At 40.0% G+C, this 20,350-nt stretch overlaps 1 protein-coding gene across 1 annotated transcript in view; it reads right to left on the reverse strand.

The window, feature by feature from the left end:
- The window catches only part of UTRN (utrophin), a 513,062-nt gene that overhangs the window by 58,734 nt on the left and 433,978 nt on the right, over window positions 1-20,350 (reverse strand). Inside the window, exons 58-60 of the mRNA XM_023513504.1 lie at window positions 14,662-14,723; window positions 12,588-12,662; window positions 4,009-4,210 (exon numbers count right to left, since the gene is read on the reverse strand). Of these exons, the coding sequence (XP_023369272.1) occupies window positions 4,009-4,210; window positions 12,588-12,662; window positions 14,662-14,723 (339 nt within the window). The remainder of the gene's footprint in view (window positions 1-4,008; window positions 4,211-12,587; window positions 12,663-14,661; window positions 14,724-20,350) is intronic.

Consider the following 20,350-nt stretch of genomic DNA (forward strand, 5'->3'; position numbering starts at 1 on the left):
AACTCCTGAAACTAGTTTAACTAGAAAGATATTTCCCTTATAAAAATTATATCCATCTGGGAATAGTAGAAAAAAAATAACACTGCAACAAATGAGGTTAATATTTTCTACAGGAAAAAAAAATTAAAGCAAGTGCCCCAGACTATTGCTTTAAATCATAATTTAAACGTTTTTGATTTCCATTAAATCTAGGAGGAATATTGTAAAATTAAGACTTTTTAACCTGGGAAAATGAAGACTAAGTGGAGCTGTGAATTCACAAATGGAATCAATTTCATCTTTATAAAGTCCTTCTTACATACATTAATTCATTTGCCCTTCACAATCACCTTTTGTGCGGTAAGCATGGCAGATATTTTTATCTCAATACTTTCAGATGAGAAATTGAGATGCCATCGTTAAGTGGCTGCCAAGTCACACAACAACTCAAATGAAATATGTGAATTCTTGTCATCCGTGACAGATGAAAATGGAGTTTTTTACAAGACGAAAATGGAGTTTTTTACAAAGTCCAGAATATTAGGAAGAGTTGAGTACATGTTAAAACTTGAAAAAAAAAAAAACTGGTTTACTTAAAATAACTTATAAAGAAGTATTTTTTCTAGATATGGAAATGGGGTAGAATAATCACATGTTATCACCAAAAATCTGAATAATCACCACTAACAGGCCATAGGTAGATAAGCTGTCTTGTCTCACTGGGTCAGCTTTTCAAGCAGTAAAATGAAGAAGGCAGAGTGGAAAATCCCCAAAGACCTGCTTTGAGAATTACACGATCTACTGTGTCTGCATCACTCATTATTTCAAGAGCTGGCTGAAGCTGAAGACACCGGTTCTGATTTGGTGACTGTAATCTACATCAAAAAGCCAGTCAGGAACATGTGATTAATGAATGAACGTCGGAAGAGGCGAATGAAACGGGAGCGTGAGTGCAAGGTGCCACTTCTGAGCTTCACAGACTTCTTAGAGATGCTTAAGGTCCTGGTACATGGATGGAGTACATCATAGCTTCTATTAGGTTCTCAAAGAGAATGATGGCTTCAAAAGAATTAGTAAGTATTTTTTAGATAAATAAGCCATAGCTACTAGAGAAACTTGGGTAGTCAATTCTGGCCATCTAAAATTACCATCCTAAAAGTAGCTGTTTTTTTGTTTGTTTGGTTTTTTTAGGTTAATCTACGATATTTTTCTCCAAGACAGAAAGCTAGACTGAACACGCACCATCACAACCCAGTCCAGTCTTTGCTGTATTTCTTTGGCATGAAAGGGAGGTAAATACTAAAAGGCTTTTATCCCTTTAAAATGAAAAATGAGAAATTTCAGGATCCTGTCTTTCTAAATAAGAAACAGCATGCTAGTGTAGCTCGTCCCTCGTGTTCACATTTGGTGGTGGGGAGTGAAACTATGCCAGCGTGTAACTCCCTAGAATGGGAATATCCACTTTTCCCACACGGCTTCCTTCCCAGCTAAGGGGAACGATTCCCTTTGTGCCATCCAGTGAAAATAGCGGGGTACTACCCTAGGTCCTCTTAAAGTTCACGTGTTAAAGTCCTAACTGCCAGTGCCTCGAATGTGACTGTGTTTAAAATGGGGTCATTGGAGTGGGCCCAAATCCAATATAACCAGTGTCCTTAGAGGTAGAGGATATGAATATATGGTCAGCACAGAAGAAAAACCACGTGAAAACCATGGAGAAGACGGCCGTCTGCCCGCCAAGGAGGGAGGCCTCAGAAGAAAAGCAACCCTGCCAACATCTTGATCTCAGACCTCCAGCCTCTAGAACTAGGCACAAATACAGTCCTGTTGTTTAAAGTCACCTAGTCTATCGTACTTTGTCATGGCAGCTGCAGAAAATGAATCCAGTGAGTCAGAGCCACAGACAACCCCAAAGGAGAGAGATGTAGGCTGTTTCCTAGTCTTCCTTTAAAATGCAGTGCAAGATGTTCAAGCCCTCCGCCATTCTCTATCGGGCTGAAAAAAGTCCCTAAGTATTCTATGAATTTACCAATCTTCCTGGGACAGAAAATTAATGCATAGGTTTTGCAGTTATCATATCTAACTGACCAACTATTTTGGTAATTTAACGTAGTCAATGTCTCTTTTGAGTATTTAAAAATATTAAAGAGCAACTTAATGATCAGTTCATGGCAATAATAATATTCTACCCCAAAAGAATCAAAGAGTAACATTAAAATGAAATATATTAAAAAACATCAGATAGGACGTGAGATTCATGTTTCAGGGAGTTTCTTAAGAGCCCTCAAGCACATAATGGCTATTTGGTTATCTTTTAAAGGAGACTTTGTTATGATATTTGCGAACATTAAAAGAGAAAAGATTTTCCTAATTAATAAAATAGGGAGGGAAAGATAAAGAGAAGTTGGTTAATGGATATAAAATTATAGCCAGATAGGAAGAAGAAATTCCAGGGTTCTATAGCAGTGGTCCTCAACCTTTTTGGCATCAGGGACCTATTTTATAGAAGACAAGTTTTTCGCAGAAGGGTAGGGGATGATTTGGGGATGATTCAAGTGCGTTACCTTTACCTTAGGTTCATCTGGCATTAGATTGTCATAAAAACGTGCAACCTAGATCCCTAACAAGTGTGGTTTACAGTAGCGGTGATGCTCTTATGAGAATCTAATGCTGTTGCTGATCTGACAGGAGGTAGAGCTCAGGTGGTGATATGAGCAAAGGGGAGCAGCTGTAAATACAGATGAAGCTTTGTTCACCTGCTGGTTGCTCACCTCCTGTTGTGCAGCCCATTTCCTATCAGGCCACCACTGGTGCCGGTCCATAGCCCCAGGGGCTGAGAACCAGAGTTCTATAGCACCATAGGGTCAACATAGTTAACAATAATTTATTGTATATCTTCAAAAAGCTAGAGAAGAAGATTTTAAAATGTCCTCAATACCAAGAAGTGATAAATGCTTGAGGTGATGGGTATCCTAATTATCCTGATTTGATCTTTATATGTTATATACATTTATCAAAATATCACTCTGTAACCCATACGTATGTACATTATGTGTGAAGTAAAAATAAAGGAAAAAGATTTAGTTAACTCCAAAGCTATTGGCATCATCATTTACTTTTTGTACGGAATCCATCAGCTGGTAAATGTGTCCATTTATTAACCATCATCTATTTTCTCTATAAATCAAATAAAAGGCTGATAAACACAAATTTTCCTATAGCTGATTTTAGGGTACGAGAGAAAAACAACAGCTGAAGCTTTCCTGTTTCATCTTTGCAGATTTTAACCCCTCACCAGAAAAATGAATAATACCTAACATTTCCGAAATGTCAGCCCACAGCAGGTCTTTCTAGAATTGATTATTTCACAGATACATCGTCATAGTCAGAAAGGCCAAATTAACAGCAAATGAGTTGCGCAGGAAGGTGAGGGCACTCTTTATGTAACGGTGAGCACCTAATTAAATTACAGATGTTAGAGTGTTCCATAACATAAATCATTTAAAACACCATATACACACATAGCCACTTGTTTATGGCAATAAACAAAGCTAATAGCCAAGGAAAAGTCAAATCCCATTCACTGCCATTCAAAGAGCTCTTCATCTGTCATACAGAGATTGCAGAGCAAATTATTATGAGTTAATAAATCATTTTAATTCATAACAAAAATACAAGATTTTTTCTTATAAAAAAGAAATTACTATATTATGAAACAAGAAGGAAACTAGTTCTTACTTAGATTAGATTTCCCAAGCTTCTTGACAGAGAATATATACATTTGACAGCCTTTGTAAACGGAAGCAAAATCTTGAAATAATAATTGTGCATTGTCCTTTGTTCTATCTCCTGTTAAGAGCTTAATGATTTGGAAAGTCACTCATATTCAACAATTAATATAAATATTTCCACTGGGAAAAGTACTTTGAAAGTACTTTTAAAATAATTTCACTTTCAAGACTTAGACATTTCCTAATAACAACATATTTCATTTGATGGCAGTATTTTAATGACTGTAAAACACAAACTTACGTGTCATACACGTTGAGGAGCCAGTTGAGACACATATCCACGCAGAGCGGCACGTTGACCAGGTCCCTGTGCATTTGTTCTAGCCCATCGTACGTGGTCGTCAGACAGTTGATGACGTCTGGGACACTGAGGAGCTGATCGTTCTGGTTCAGCTTGTGCTGTTTGAAAACTTCATTTGTTGTATTCAACTCTAAGAGGTCCACTAATCAGGCGAGAAGAAGGATTATGCGCAGTCATTACGTGACATAACGAAAACCGAAGTGTTGAAACAAAAACACTTGTAGTCAAGTGTTTACTTGGTTCTTCAATTTAAGAATCTACCCCTTCTAGCTAATTTCATTTTTTAAAGAAATGAACACATTGCCATGCTTACATTTGACCCCATTTCCGCACTTTTCAATCTGAGCTCTGTTGCTTTTCAATCTCAGTCCCTTTTTTTGCTCTTGGTAACACCAATTTTCCTACTTTCCTTTTCTAGTTTTTCCTTCTCTAGGCCCTTTCTGTCTTAATATAGCATGAATCTTTCAATCTATACAACTCGGGTAATATTGCTAATATTACATTGCTGTCCTCATCTTAACTCCTGCAAACAGCCTGATCGCTGACCTCTCCTTCATCCTCTGTATCAATGCCAAACCGTTCCAAGTTTCTTAACACGGACATGCACGTGTCATCTACAAAGTTCACTGAAGATGATCAGTTAAAACAAACAAACAAACAATACTTCTCTACCGCCTACGGAACTGAACCTGATCTATAAGGCCACCACATCAGGCCCTGACCGGGCTGACCTCCCATGATGCTCTGACACAGAGGCACCTGCTGCTGAGGAGGAGGCCAGGACAGACCCTGCATCCACGGGTCTCCATATACTCACTCCCACTCTATCTTCATGTGTAGAGCATCAACAGTGCTAGAACAGGGACGGTGTGCACAGAAGGGGAAGGCAGAGCCCCTGCTCTCAAAGACATACTGATGGCTTTACTAAAGGGAGGCATAACAGTGCCCTCGAGGAGAAATACGAGATTTCTATGAGAATTCTTACTGCTAGAGCACAGGAAGGACAACTGGAAAAGGCTCTGGGGAGACCAGACTTTGAAATAGGTCTTGAAAAATAGATAAGATACAAGGGATCCATATGAAGCAAGGAAAGAATTCCAGGAATACAGAACTGCTTGAGAAAAGAATGTCAGCAAGGTCAGGGGATCCTAAGGTACAGCAGACTGCAGCGTGGACGGTGCACAGCCTACATGTGAGTGTTGTGTGGTCACAGTGAGACAGACAGGAGAAGCAGATGATCCAGGCACCTGTTACAAAGCAGATTATCCAACCACCATGCATCTATTATGTTTGTTAAGCATGAAGATGATTCTTTTGAATCTCAGCATATGGGTAAGGAAAATTTTAGAATCTACATTACCTTAAGGTCTGCTCATAGCAATTATTGTTTTATGAAATTCTTCCTTTATTTCTAATATTTAGCTTTTTAGCATTAAAAAGATAAGCTTAATGGAACTTTAAAGATACACAACATACACACACACACACACAGAGGGCACCAACAAATGCATACACATTTTAAGACAAAGACTGTATTAAAATTGTAATACTCAATATATTCTGATAACAAAAGATGAATGTAAGTCACAATTGACTTCTAAAACTATAAGAGATGCTCAAAGTATATTCATAATATGATATATTAACACATACGATAACATGTTTTATAATGTGTATTTTTGGCACTCTCCGCACATATATAACCAACTAACTACTTTCTTTTTGCCTGATGCAAAAACTATTCTCTCAGAAAATACGATGACATATTTTGACAGTAAACTAAAACGAACAAATAGCTTCCTTTGTATTTATCTATTTTTAACCAGTGAATAACCATGAACTCAGAATATTTAAAGACATTTATGAAACAAGCTCATTCTAGCTGCTCCAATACCACAGTATTATTTATTTTTTCAAGTTCTCTACAATGAAAAAGGACTTCATAATAATGGAGGAGAGTAAGATGATTTCAAAAACAACTCAACAGGGAAGACATTCTTTAAAAAAAAAGAGAGAAAGAAATAAACATAGAACAGCCAAGTCTGGATAATAGGCCAATCTATTTCTTTCAGATGTCAAATACATCATTGGTGAACTTAAACTAATGTCATAAACAACTCGCATAAGCTCCGCATGAGTTAGAGGTAGTGTCTGGAACAAAACAAAGTACCACGTGGAATTGCCATTTCATTTTTGCCATATTTCTTGGCACCATGAAGGTGACCTTTGAACGACATGGGTTTGACCTGAGCAGCTTCACTTGTACATGACCATTTTTCAGCACAAGTTACACTGAGTGGGCCTGCCTCCCCTCCACCTCTCCCACCTCTGCCCGGCCCGAGACAGCAAGGCCAAGCCCTCCTTTCTCTCTCCTCCTTAGCCAACTCAATCAGAAGACAAGCATGAAGACATTTATGCTGACCAATTTCCACTTAATGATTAGTTAGTGTATTTTCTCTTCCTTACAATTGTATTCATAACGTTTTCTGTTCTCTTGCTTATTGTATTGTGAGAATATAGTATATAATTCATCAAAATAGGTATTCATCGACTATTTATGTCATCAGTAAGTCTTCTGATCAATGGTGTGCTAATAAGTAGATTTATGAGGAGTCAAAAGCTGTAAGATTTTCAAATGTGTGGAGCTGTGGAGTTAGCACCCCAAACGTTTCCCTACATGGCTCAAGGGTCAAATGCAAACCACGTGAGTGTCGTGTGGTCACAGTGAAGTTTGAAACCTCTAGATGGCAGGAACAAAATTCAAATTCCTTCTCCAGGCCTGCCCAGGGGAAGTATTTAATAGCAAACGGGAGCCACAGAACTACGATTCCCAACAGACAGAGAAGACCATATTCAATACTGCAAAAGGCTCTAAATGAATGTTTGTGAATTCCAACATTAATTATGCTGGCAGCACAGCACTGCTATTGGGTCCCCATGTGGCATAAAATGACAATAGACCAAACGCCACAAAGCCCATTTCCTGACTCAGGCGGTCCTTGAATTTCTTTCATAAGTCCCCCTGGTTATCTGCTCTGGAGCTGTGCCAGCAATGTGCCACATGCCACAGACTATCACGTCTTCGGTTTTCAGTGATTTACTCTGACACTTCGCCTTAGTACCTCAACCAAGCGCACATCTTTCTGAAATGTGTCACATTGAGGCACTGTGAAAGGACTGACTACATTTAAATCACAGAAAATTATGATTATGATTCTCTCTTTTCAGAGGGAGACAAATGACAGCTCCGTCATGTGGTAAATAAAACAGATAGCAGGATCATTTTTTATCTAACTTTTACATTTTTTTCCTTAATCCCATGTATAAGGCCCAGGGGGTCTAACGGAAATGCATCATCATTCCCTTATTCTTCAAAAAAACTCAAAAACAAGAACAAAACTAACAACGTTTAGCACCCAACCTTGGGCTTGTGTGACTTTTCTCCCAGTCTTGATGCTAGAATGATTCAGCATCAAAAATCAATGAGCTAGCTGTCAGCACCAGCGTGGCTGAATCTCAGACCATTCCTTCTTAGTGCTTTTCCTATATCCTCTTCCAAGTACCCCAGAAATGCAGGTGGTGCTCAAGGGTTCCTGTCTAGCCTTTCATCTACGCACCTAATACGCTCAAGGACCTGACTTCCATTATCACCTCTGTCTGGCTTCAGATTCCTTCTAACCTGCCTGAACACTTGATCACGCTCCCATAGCTTGGTTCCCTCCCAGAGCTGGAATTTCTACCTTCACATTTTCCAAATAAAGGTCTTGCCTTCTTGTGATGCTTAAATCCATAGCTATTCTGACACCCTCCCCTTTTCAGCCTCCGTAATTTAGCAACTGACAAAGTTCCCCTGTCATCCTTTCTCCCGCAAGCTGTCTTACAAACCCAGACCCTCATTTCCTGCCTTCCTACTCAGCCAGGTCAGCCTTCACCATCTTTCCCCTGAATTGTTTACTCATTTTGTTTCCTGTGCCTTTCAATCTTTCTCAGGTATTAGCTAAACCTCTAAAGCCCACATCCATCTCTAGCCCTATCTCTAAACTTTCACTAGACAGGAAGCAGTTCACAGCTCTCCACTCTATTAAGAAAAATATCCATACATTAAATCCAATACTATGAGAGCTTGAGAGAAGAAGAAAGAAGGAGAAGGAAGAAGAATTTCACAAAAGAAATGACCTTTGCATTGACCTACATTGATTCTGAGGAACTTTCTGGACATTGAGCTGACTTAAGTTACTCCTTTCAGACTCCACTACTTGATGTTCCCTGAACTCCTTCCACGCATTCGACTCTAAGGCATGTGACTCCCTCTTCTTCTCCCTGGTTCATAGCCACATGCCTAGGTCATCTGTCATCTTTTACAGCCTGGCTATTATGTCTGCTACCCAGGGAGCTTGCCTTCTTTGTGATGAAGGGACTTTCTCCCTCCTCTGAACGCTTTTCCCTTTGGCTTCTCTGCTATTGCCTACAACATAAAGTTTCAAAATCGAAATACAAAAGAATACACAGTAGAACCTTCATAGGCGGCCACCTCCTTACATCAACTGCTTCCTTAAGTAGATCTAATTTTCATAGACCGGACATGTACCACATGTACATATCAGTACAGTAGGCCTAGTTCCTCATGTTGACCACCTCCGTGTGTTGACCAGTTTGTTACAGTCCCTTGTGTGGCCAATCTATGGTGGTTCTACTGTATACAGTACATCTGTGCAGTCTAAAGAATGGTAATAGAGCTGAGACTCGTTAACTCGTAGCATAGCTGAAGACATGCAATGTTGGTCCTATCTTGGAAACCCTCCTCACAATCACAGGGGTGACCACTAACTCCTGTATTTCACTTTCAGTTTTTAGAAGAATGTATGTGTCTCTAAATAATACAGCCTTTAGTTCTGCATGGTTTTGAATTACATATAAATGGAACCACATGTATAAATTTCTTCTGCCACTTAAATTTTTATTCAATTTTATAGTTCTAAGATTCAACCATGTTGATGCTGATTGCTAGTTCTTTATTTTTTGATGCTGTATCATTGCACATTTATGAATATGCTAAAATTAAACAGGTTTTACTATTGAAAATTGCTGCTACAAATCTCCTTGTACATGTCTTCTGCTGTATAGCTATGCAATCTTCCAATTCAAATAAGGTACTCACTGTGTCCTAAACAACTCTGCTCTGTGTCAGAAACTATATGAGGTCTTACATGGAGAAGAATGCAGAATTGTTCCTCCCAAGAAGGCTTAGTTCATGTGAAGATATAGACAATAAATAAGTGAATAAAAAGAATATTGAAAATCATGACCGATGCTAACTTAGCCCACTGACAAGTGCTGTGTCAGGAAACCATCAATTCTATGTGGAGTTGTAGAAAGCCCCATAAAACCTGGGCTGCCTGAGCACAAAAGGCCAGGACAAGCACTTCTGGGGGCGGAAGAACAGAATACAGAGTTTTTCATGTCAATCACTAACTTGATGAAGTAGAGACCTTCTTGGTGGAGGACAGTGAAGGAGGTGGTCACAGAGACAGGCCTGGAAAAGGCCATTCCAATCCAAGGGCAACAGGAACTTCTACAAGCAGGGGCTTGTGCCACGTATAACCTTCTCTCTCTGAATTTGAGTTCCTTGAGCATGAGAACCAAGTCTCTTTACATTGTTTTATCTCCTGCACAATCCTGGTGCCCACAAGGGAATGAATGACAGCCTCAGTGCATCACGCTGGGTGGGACTTACACAAAGTAAGAGGGGACCCTGACCTATTGCCGTTCTCAGGGGAGCAGGGCAACCCCCTGACATCATGCTATCACACAAAGGCAGGCATACGTTGCTCAGGCAGTCATATAGTGCTGGGAAATCTGGAGGCAGGTGGGATTAGCTTGTCAATGTTTCCAAAAGAGGTAAATTGTTAACAGTATTTGGCAAGAATAAAGGATTACATGCCACAGCAGAGGAAGGGCCGGGGCATTTCAAGTAAACAGAAAGGATGGGAGAGGAAGGAGCAGATTAATCATGAAGGTTGGTCCAGGAATGGCACACCGCCCAGCTGGGGGGCAGTCGGGGAGGAGGCTGGGGTGGGCCGTGGGCGGCCAGCGCCCAGCAGGCTTTACAAACAGGGCCTTGCATATTTAAAATCCAACACAACCCAGCACTTCTCTAACTGATACTACCAAATGTCATTTAGTTTAGAAGTTGGAGGAGTGTCCCTCCTGTTCTTCTGAGGTTTGAGGGAATGAGTTAGTTGAGGAGGGAATTTTCCCTATACAGAAATTAGAATTAGAATAAGAATTTTCCCTTTACAGAATTTTCCTTTTACAGGGTTAAAAGGACCGACAAAAGAAAAACTCAGAATGTGTTACCGTGTTTCCCCCAAAATAAGACACTGCCTTATATTTATTTTCTCCTAAGAAGACACACTAGGGCTTATTTTCAGGGCATGCCTTTTTTTTTTTTTTTCTGCAGTTTTTGGCTAGGGCTGGGTTTGAACCCGCCACCTTTGGCATATGGAGCTGGTGCCCTACTTCTTTGAGCCACAGGCACTGCCTGGGATGTCTTATTTTTATTAAGTATAATACAACAATCTACATTTATTCAAATACAGTTAAGTCATCTTCTTCTGGAACCTGATGGGGGGGAGCTGACCTTGTTGGTGGGGCTGGCACTAGTGATGCATGAACTCCCTTCCCCTAGCCATTTGCATGTACACGATAGGATGTCTGCAACCGCGGTTATCAGACACGCATTTGTGCAAGTGCGAATCGCTGGGAGAAAGGAGCTGTGTTAGATAAAGGTATTCCAGTCTTCCTTACTGCTCCGCCCCCAATGCAGGGCGTGGCTATGCAGATATGCTGCATAGCCATGCCCATCACTAGGTCTTATGGGGTAGGGCTCATATTTAACAAATGCATAGAAATCCTGCTAGGGCTTATTTTTTGGGTAGGTCTTATTTTCGGGGAAACACGGGTAATATGTTTATCCACCAGAAGTACGACTGAAAACGGACCATGTGCATAATGACACAAAACAGGCCTCTGTCAGTGGAGATTTTGAGGCTGGGTCATTTGTCCTCATTTCATAGCTCATCAGTCCTGAGAAGACCTTCCAGACCTGTCCTCTGGATCTCGGTGATGCAGCTGAGCCTCTTTGCAAAACTGCTGCCACCAGGAACTCCCTGCATAGACCAAACATCCCTTCTGTATGTTCGTAATTTATTTCCTATCCTCTTCTCACTCAACACACGGTCACCAGCCAGAGTGTGTTGGCTTTCCTTCTTTGCTCTGGTAATTCTGCAACACTCACTGCAAGCACTACAACCTGCTAATCATCTCTGGGCTCTGTGGATTGTGCAAAGGCAACCCTCGTGATGTACTCAGCTCATAAGTCATCAGCAATTTCTACTGACTTCCAAGCAGCATATCATTTTTCTAAGGATAATTTTCTTTTTCCTTAATTCTTCTTCTTTTTATTTTTGAGACAGTCTCACTCTGTTGCCCTAGCAATCTCAAATTCCTGGGCTGATCCTCCTGCCTCAGCTTCCCTAATAGCTGGGTCACACCCATATAATTTTTTTTTTCTATTTTAGTAAAGATGGATCTTGCTCTTGCTCAGGCTGGTCTTAAACTCCTGAGCTCAAGTGATCATCCTGCCTTGGCCTCCCAGAGTGCTAGGATTATAGGTGTGAGCCACTGTGCTTGGGCCTAAGGATAATTTTCAAACCTTTAACTGCCTAGACAAAAATCAATACTTACCCAAAAGTGGCACAGAAGAATACTTAGAACTTTCTAATTTCCTACCTTAAAAATATGTTCTTTGGGTAGACTCAATCATTAAAATCATACCCCCAAATATAATCCAGTTAGCTTAAATCTATACTTTATTATAAGCATTCATAGTTCTACTTAACTTGAGGTTATTGGAGGGGAAAATGACCTTTTCCACAAAGTGACTATCACAGAATATCTCTTGGAACACACCCTTAGCAGGAAAAATTCCTTGATAATGCTAAACTCTTAAGACACATTTTAAAGGGAAATAGAGCTTTTTATCTAATTTGCTAAGGTGCCAGTTCAGATTTGGATTAGGAATATGATTTTCCAGTGTTTCTTTATTGTGGGATTGTATTGAGACAAACCGTTTGTAACATTACACTTCCAAATGGATACAAAGCACTACACAGAGGCTATGACCCACTACTTTGATTTCTTGATTGAAATCTTTTGAAATTGGGTGGCAGCATAGTTTTTGAAAAAGCTTTTCACGTTACTCCTGTGTTTTGGTTAATTTTCTTCTCCAACCGAGCATGGCATATGTTCAGCTGCTGCACCACCACGCGCGGGTGGGGCAAATACTAAAAGCTTTTACAGAAACACAGCCAACTCCCTTAAGTGAGGCACCCTGGAAATCAGATTAACTCTGCAAACACCACACCCTCTTTATCTTTCTCTTAAAACAAACAAACAAAAATAAAAATAAAAAAGGCAATCCAAAGAGTAGCGTGATTAACTTTGGCAGAATAACTTACAGCACAGTGCCTTTTGCAGTCTTCGAATTTTGATTGCTGTACGGTAGGCCGAGAAACGTACATTATTCAGGTCAGCTGAAATGGAAAAAGAAACAATTCAAAAGAATGTTTATTATTTAATTTATAGTGAATGCCAAAGAATGTGTTTGCTTATTTCAGATGATGGAAAAATACTGTCTCTCTGAAATCGAGTCTTCTCCTAAATCCCACAACATGTATTTAAGTAATTAAATGACTACGAGCACCATGTTCAGATATGTCTCAAAGCAACGCTACACAGGAAATTCCAAGAGACCATTTTCAAATAGGTGTCTAGGCTCAGAACGTGATACCCCAAAGTATGGTGCCTTGCTGTGCTAAGTACATTGAACCGAAGGCGTTTTGAAGACCTCAGAAGCAAAGTCTTTCTGACCTTCCATCCCCCTGTTCCCTGTCCCTCTTTCTCCCTTCTAAGCGATGCATAGAAGCCAAAAGTCCCCTTCCCCAAGGTGAGTCACAGAAACTTGAACTTCTCTTCCTCAAAGCAAGCCATTAAACTTTGAAAAGTCACTCTCTGACCTTATTCCATTTCCCTTGAAAAGTCACCCTCATGTGATAGGTGACCTGTACCTGTAAGCCACACAGAAATGCCTGGAAGAATCTGAAGAGACAGGCCTTGCTGGGTTCCCTCTCAGTCCATTGCCATTAGATCAAAATTTTTGTCTAATTACATTTCCACTGGCTGCCCATTCTTCACTGAATCTAAGTATAGAAATAGACACTTTCCCCTGCGTCTTTAGGTCTTCATTTCTAAAGGTGCCTATGGCACATAAAACTTGGATTAATCAATCCATTATGCTTTACTCTGTTAACCTGTCTTACAGGAGTGTCACTTACAGGAGTGTCATGAGATGAGAAAAGGGAAGCATGGCTTTTATTGTGGCTTAATAAGCACCTTGCACAGTGGGCTGAGGGCCTATGGGGATTCTCCTCCAGGGACATTTCCTCCAAGGACAATCGTTTTCTTTCCACCCCGATGTCCATCTCACTGCTCATGAAACTCTTCTTATTTTTATCTACCTTCTATCCTGATTTTCTTGCTGCTTCTTCCCCTTTGTAGATCTGGTTAAAGTGACCTTATAATCAATATTCAGATCTTCAGAAACAATGGATAGTTTAATTTCCCTCTTTACCTCCTAAAGACAAGAGTTTTAGAGACTAATGAAGTGAGAAGACTATTCAGTAAATGACAACAGTCTTCCCCTCATCTTATAAGCCAGTGCTTCTGTCTGGCTTGTCCAACCTTTGCAGAATCCCTCAGCTCTCCACATCGAAACCCAGTGTTTAGAGGATCAAAGGGGGCAACTCTCTGGTTGGAATGGGAGTGGGGAAGGGATGCTGCGGGTGCCGCTCTCCCCTCTGGCAGCCCCTTAGCCACCCCCAAAGAAAATGTTACAAGCTCCTGGAGCATCCTGAAGGAAGTAAACAACCAACTGCAAGTCATATTCCACCAGAAATTAAAATACAACTGGAAATCTCATCTCATCTGTTCTCTTGCTTTTTTTGTTTTTGCAGTTTTTGGCCGGGGCTGGGTTTGAACCTGCCACATCTGGCATATGGGGCCGACGCCCTACTCCTTTGAACCACAGACGCTGCCCCTTCTCTTGCATTTTTATATGCACATGAAATTAAATTAGTTAAGCTAATCTGATAAAATCTACTGAGTAAAAAGTGAGCCAAAAGCAAATTTAAAGCAGTGGATTAGAGGTTGCTAATTGAATTTTTTTTTTTTTTTTTGCATTAAAGCTGGTGTTTAAGATGATTCAATATGAGGGAACCAAAGCCTACAATTACCTTCTTTCTCTACGTCAGCTCTCTTTGGCTCACACTGTTTCAAAGCACACGATTCTTTCAAGAGGAAAAGTGGTCCCTGTTGATTGTTTTGCACTTGGAAGCTCAGCTGCTTTGACACATCAGTGACATGATTCAACGTGTCATTCCACGGAGGAAGAGCTGGTTGTAAGTTTCCATTTGCAAATACGCAGTACCCAGTTGTTTAGGCTAATTCACTACTACTTAACACAGCAACACTCACCAAGAGATTGAAAGAGTTCAGTCATCTTAGGATGATCCCAACAGGTTGTCTGTGTTTGATGGCTGGGAACAAAAGGTAAAATTAAAAAAATAGAAGACTATAAACCTTAGTATAAAGGCAACACAGAAAACACCCAAATAGAGAATTTTTAAATAAATTAAAAAAAATATATATATATATACCAGCTTATCCCCATCATGGACCACTCAGAAACCCCATGCCCATTTATTACTTAATATTTGAAACCATTAGTAAATTATATTTGAGCAACTATATAGTGAAAAGACAGAGGAAAAATTTGGGCTTTGTCTATTTAAAAAAAAAATTGCAGCTAAAAATTAAAACCTAGATCGAAAGCATGACTGTCATAGACCCTCAGGAGCTAGGCTCCATGTGGCCAGATCAATGTAGGTTGCAGAATAATTCTGCTTCTGTTGAGCAGATATAGATTCTCATTCAGAACAAATCTTGTGACAGCTGTGAAGTGGCTGTACCTCAACCCTCCTAATGACATTCCCAAAGACTAGGGATACGAAGAGATTAACTGTCATCTTGAACTTCTAGCCTCAAGCGGTTCTCCCCTGTCAACCTCCCAAAGTGCTGAGATTACCGGCCTAAGAGTTTAACACTGAACAACATCACCTCACCATCTTCGGAGCCTCTCCCTTCCTCCACAACCTTGCCTGGAAAGGTCTTAAGTACAAATTCCTTCCTTTCCCTCTTCCTGGGAATCTGGATTCCCTACTCTTCTTCGGCTGTGCCATTTCGACCCAGTGCCATTTCGACCCAGTGCCCCTTGTCCCAGCTTCTCTCGTGTAATGAGCCTTGTTTTTTGTATGCGTTGAACTGTTTTCCTCATGAACCTTATTCTCCACTTTTGAAACTTTCTCTTTTTGCAAATTCTAAAACAAATTCATATATTAGTTAAAAATCTTTGGGGAATAAGATGAAGATAAAAATAGATAAATGGAGCACTTAAATTAGGTTCTTTGGATTGTGTGTGTGCGTGAGTGTGTGGGTCAGTGGCCTTACATTTAAGAAGAGTTCACTGTCCCTTATCTAGGTCAGAATAGAGCAATAACATTTAATAGTTCTCTGAAGACTTCTCGGATGATGCTCAGTTTTTTTAAAACTGTTTAGTGAGCTAAGTGAAACAGCATAGCACACAAGAGATAGTGATACTAAATATTCATAACTTCAAATTTGAGAAAATTATTTAAAAACCCATGTAATATATCAAAAAGTGGGGTATATCGGGGGAAAAGAATAGCAAACAGCTCATAATTTGCTTTGAGAGATATTTAAAGTTTACATTTGAACTCTGGTATATAAAACGTCCAGGAAATTCTAAAATCTCAAACAAAATAATATATACCTACAATGCAAAGATCTGTCTTGAGGCGAGATGGAAGTTTGTCTGGCTCTTCTACTGGTTCTTGACCCCAAAGCAGAGTTAAGTATTTCCCTTTCATGGTCTTCTACTGAACACCAACAAAGCCATTCTACCCTTTCGCTATCGAAACTGCTGCAAGGACCACGGAGCAAGTGCTGAAGTTGTCTGACCTGAATTCTTACTCCTCACAGTTGGGCTCAGAGCTTGCCAGAAATGCAGAATCTCAGAAACAATTTCCTCCCTACCACCAATATAAAGAAGGATTTGCTGAAAAGCTTGTGTCATTTCAGTAATGTCTCAAGGGCCTCCGATCTTAGCCAGCCTACCAGCCTACTTTAGCTCATCTGTTCACTTGTCTTTCAAGTACTTTCAATCTCCCTGGCAGCAGTATTGTCCAGAGACAGAAGCCCCATCGTGAAGGAACAAACCACAGCTCAAAAACCAGACTAAAGCCATCAGGAATGCAGAGCCAGACTTGGCGCTTAAACAAGAAATACGGTAAGTGCACTTTCTCTAGAATTACAGGTGTGGTGTTTTCCCTCACACAACCCCTCCAGAACCGTAAGGGGACCACTACCCAGTCAGGAGAGGACTGAGAACTCAAGGTGAACATTCCCTGCAAATGGCCCTTTTCAGGGGAACCACTGCTGAGAGGTGGGGGAACACACACATTTGGCAAACAGATGGAGAGTGGGAAACGGCATCTCCCTTTGTGAATTCAATACCAGTTGATTCATTAGGCAGAACTGCCAACACTGAAAATAAATACAGCCTCTGGTTACAAAAGTCTAACTGCAGCTTACCAAACAATTTTTTTAAAAAAGTAGAAGTAGTTGGCTGTTGGATTTTCTTTCTTTCCTTTTTTTTTTCTCCCAAGTGAGGGAGAAGAGGTTAAAGTAAAATCCACAATGGACCCAAAGGCTTAAACTATTTGCACAGCTGCAGATGGCTCAGCACCTCTTACCAGAATGCTCCTAATTCTCCCAGGGTAGGCAACCAAAACAGAATAAAGGCGGCATCCTCCCCTTCCCCCAAATAACAACAGCTTGGGTTCCAACTAATCGCAAATATGCAAGGGAAATGCGATGTCATATTGTGCAGGTTAATAAGCTATCAAATTAAATCATACTTTGACTACTAAAAACCCTTTCTTTAAAAGGCACCGGACATAGGCATCTCTGCAAGAATAAAATAAAAAATTAAAAGTCTAACAAAGCAGCAAGTAACAGTTCAATCCAAAATCACGAAAAGCAGACAATTGCAAGAGCCTGTGACATGTAACAGGGGTGCCCAGCCAGCACAGCTTTGCTCAAGTAGGGAAAGGTTGTGAAGGTCTCTGACGTGTGCAAAAAAACCAAGAGGGGTCCTATAAAGCTTAACTCATCTTTGAGCTATTTTTAACTCTGCAAACTGAAGAAAACCAATAGTAAGGCAAATTATTTTGTCCACAGAAACGCAAATTGGGTCCACTGGAATGCAATTGACTACAGTCCTGTGGATATTGAGCAGTTTGTCAGTTTTGTATCTAAAGTTTTGTAAATTCATTTTAAGTTCCCTGATCTCACTACAAAGATGTGAGACTTTATATTCTCCTTGGAATCCATCATAACTTCTCACTGGTTCCCTTATTAATGCACTAAATAAAAGCAAACTCTTTTTATATCTGTATGAGAGTCAAGATTTTACCTATTTTGAAACTTATCTTTCGGCACCTAGGACAGACCTACTTAAAACTGGGCTGTATACTGGAATTATACACTGGTGCCCTGGTATAATTACTGAAAGTGTCCTTGACTCTTAAGTATCCCAGTTGAGATAACATATACTCTCTACATGTTATGGACTTTATTGAAATATTAAGCCAATGAAGTTAATAAGTAGAATATCCCTGACCTACTACTTGTATTAATAACAACATACTCTGATGAGCCACAGTCAGTAAAATACAGATAATATAAGACCGTGCAACAACAAATAAAACACAAAAATGTGTCCCAACACTACCTAATATTTGAGATAACCTGCAGCAAAGTTCATGTACTTTTGATAGATTGGTAAGATATTGATGTCTGGGCAAATGACAGCTGGGAGAGATACTTTTCAAACCCATTTGTCCTCATTAGAGCGGTCTACTTTTTTCCATGAAACTTTAAAACATGTTCAAAAGGCATCCTGCTTGTCCCCAAACTGACAGTCAAATATACTTACTTGTTACCATCTACCCAATTTTATGCTATTAACTGGATTTTTTGAGGCTTGCTGTTTATCATCCCATCCCATTTATAAAGGCATATAAAAGAAAAAACTAAAAGTGAGTGAGTTTAGTAAAAATACTAATGTGGGGAAAAGAACAATGTATATTGCTCAGGGATAAGACAATTTCAGGAAGAGAAAAATGTCTTCTTTGCTGTGCAAAGTGAAATATACCAGACGAGGTTAGGATGTATAATGCTGATTACAGTAATGGCCTCTTATTTGAGCACTCTATTTGTACCAAGTACTTTCCAAAACTTTTTCTGTGTGTGAACTCAATTCGAATTACAATTCTGTTGTAATTGTGATCTGGTATAGCCACACTTTATGGACCAGGGAAGAAGGCACTCAGATAACTTGTCCAAGGTCAAGTTATCTTCTGTTACCAAGGAACTGAAATGGGATTTGAACACAGATGTTCTGATTTTAAGCCTGAGTTCTTGAGATGGAAGTATATTTGCATAATGAAGGTTTTAAAATATTTCTTGATGAAATCTGTCCAAATTTGAGTCCGTCCTCTATCATTATAATCATTACAAACAACCTCATCTCTCTGGCTTCCCTCACCCCTGGCAAATCCCTGGCCGGGAGCAGTTCAATTACTCGCCTTCTCTGGACCTGAGCAGCTGTGGATGAATACAATTGGAGAGAATCACTCGACAGAAAGATTGATGTTACTCTAAGTATTTGGTTTCAAGCCTCAAACGTCCACTGCGTGCCCTCATCTAATTACTTGCTTTCCTAAACCCCAAGGCCACAATTTCCTCCTGCCTTCTCTTTCCCCAAACCGAAGAAAGTTTCTCTCCCTGCCTCGGTCCCATCTGACTTTATCTCACACTTCATTAAGCAACTGAAACCCGCTGGATTAGGGCTCCTGCATCTTCCCACCACCAAATCAGTAAACCTCCCATCTGCTAGTCTGTCTTCCTCTCTCCTGCTTTAACTGAGAAACTGTCCCTCCTCCTGTCAAAGGCCAACGCTTCCTAATGGCTTTCTGTAACAACTCTAATGCTGTACTATCAACCCCTCTCTCAGGAAGACTATTTGCCCCAGAATATAAATGTTTACTGACCTGCCATCCTTAAACACACACACACACACACAAAACCCCACCTTGAATCAACATTTCCCTCTAGCTGTGCCTCTTTTCCTCTTTTTCAGACAAAATCCACAACAGAGTTTTGTACCATAGCCACTGCCTCCTGTCCTGTTCTCTACTCAACCCAGTTTTATAGGGCTTCTGCCTTTTCTCTTCCACCCAAACCGGTTCTATCAAAATTATCAATGAACTTCACAGTGTCGAATGGAATGGCCACTCCCCAGAATGGGGAGAAAAAGAACAGTCAAAGAGCTTCATTAGTATACAGTGTAGTAGAAAGTGAGAGGTGGTATGGAAAAAAGATAGATAGACATCCCCAGAGAATGAAATTGACAAGGCAAAATGTAGGCTCTGCTAATATAATATCCATTTGCCTATAAAAGTAATACACAGGAATCACGCAAGGGCTCCCCACTGGTCAATTTTGCATTCAGGGAACCAAAGCATAAGGAGTGAAAATAAATACTGGCAATCTGGTGTGGCATCATTTATCTGAGTAATACCTTCTTAAAGATGTAAGAGGTGATATACTTATTTTGGAATTTATAATCCCCTTGATCCTTATTTTACCCAAGACCAAAAGACATGAAGAATATGAAGCCCCTCCATCAGCAGAGAAATGCAAATCAAAACTACTTTGAGATATCATCTAACTCCTGTAAGATTAGCCCACATCACAGAATCCCCAAAACCAGAGATGTTGATGTGGAGAAAAGGGAACACTTCTACATTGCTGGTAGGAACACAAAGTAATATGTTCCTTTTGGAAAGATGTTTGGAGAACAATTAGGGATTTGCATTTCTCTGATGATTAATGATGAGCATTTTTTCATATGTCTGTAGGCTGAGCACCTGTCTTCTTCAGAGAAGTTTCTCTTCAAGTCTTGCCCACCCTGAGATGGGATCACTTGTTCTTTTCTTGGTAATACATTTGAGTTCTCTGT

This window comes from Otolemur garnettii, unplaced genomic scaffold (assembly GCF_000181295.1).
Source record: "Otolemur garnettii isolate 467f Iridium unplaced genomic scaffold, OtoGar3 scaffold00042, whole genome shotgun sequence".
Classification (NCBI taxonomy): Eukaryota; Metazoa; Chordata; class Mammalia; order Primates; family Galagidae; genus Otolemur; species Otolemur garnettii.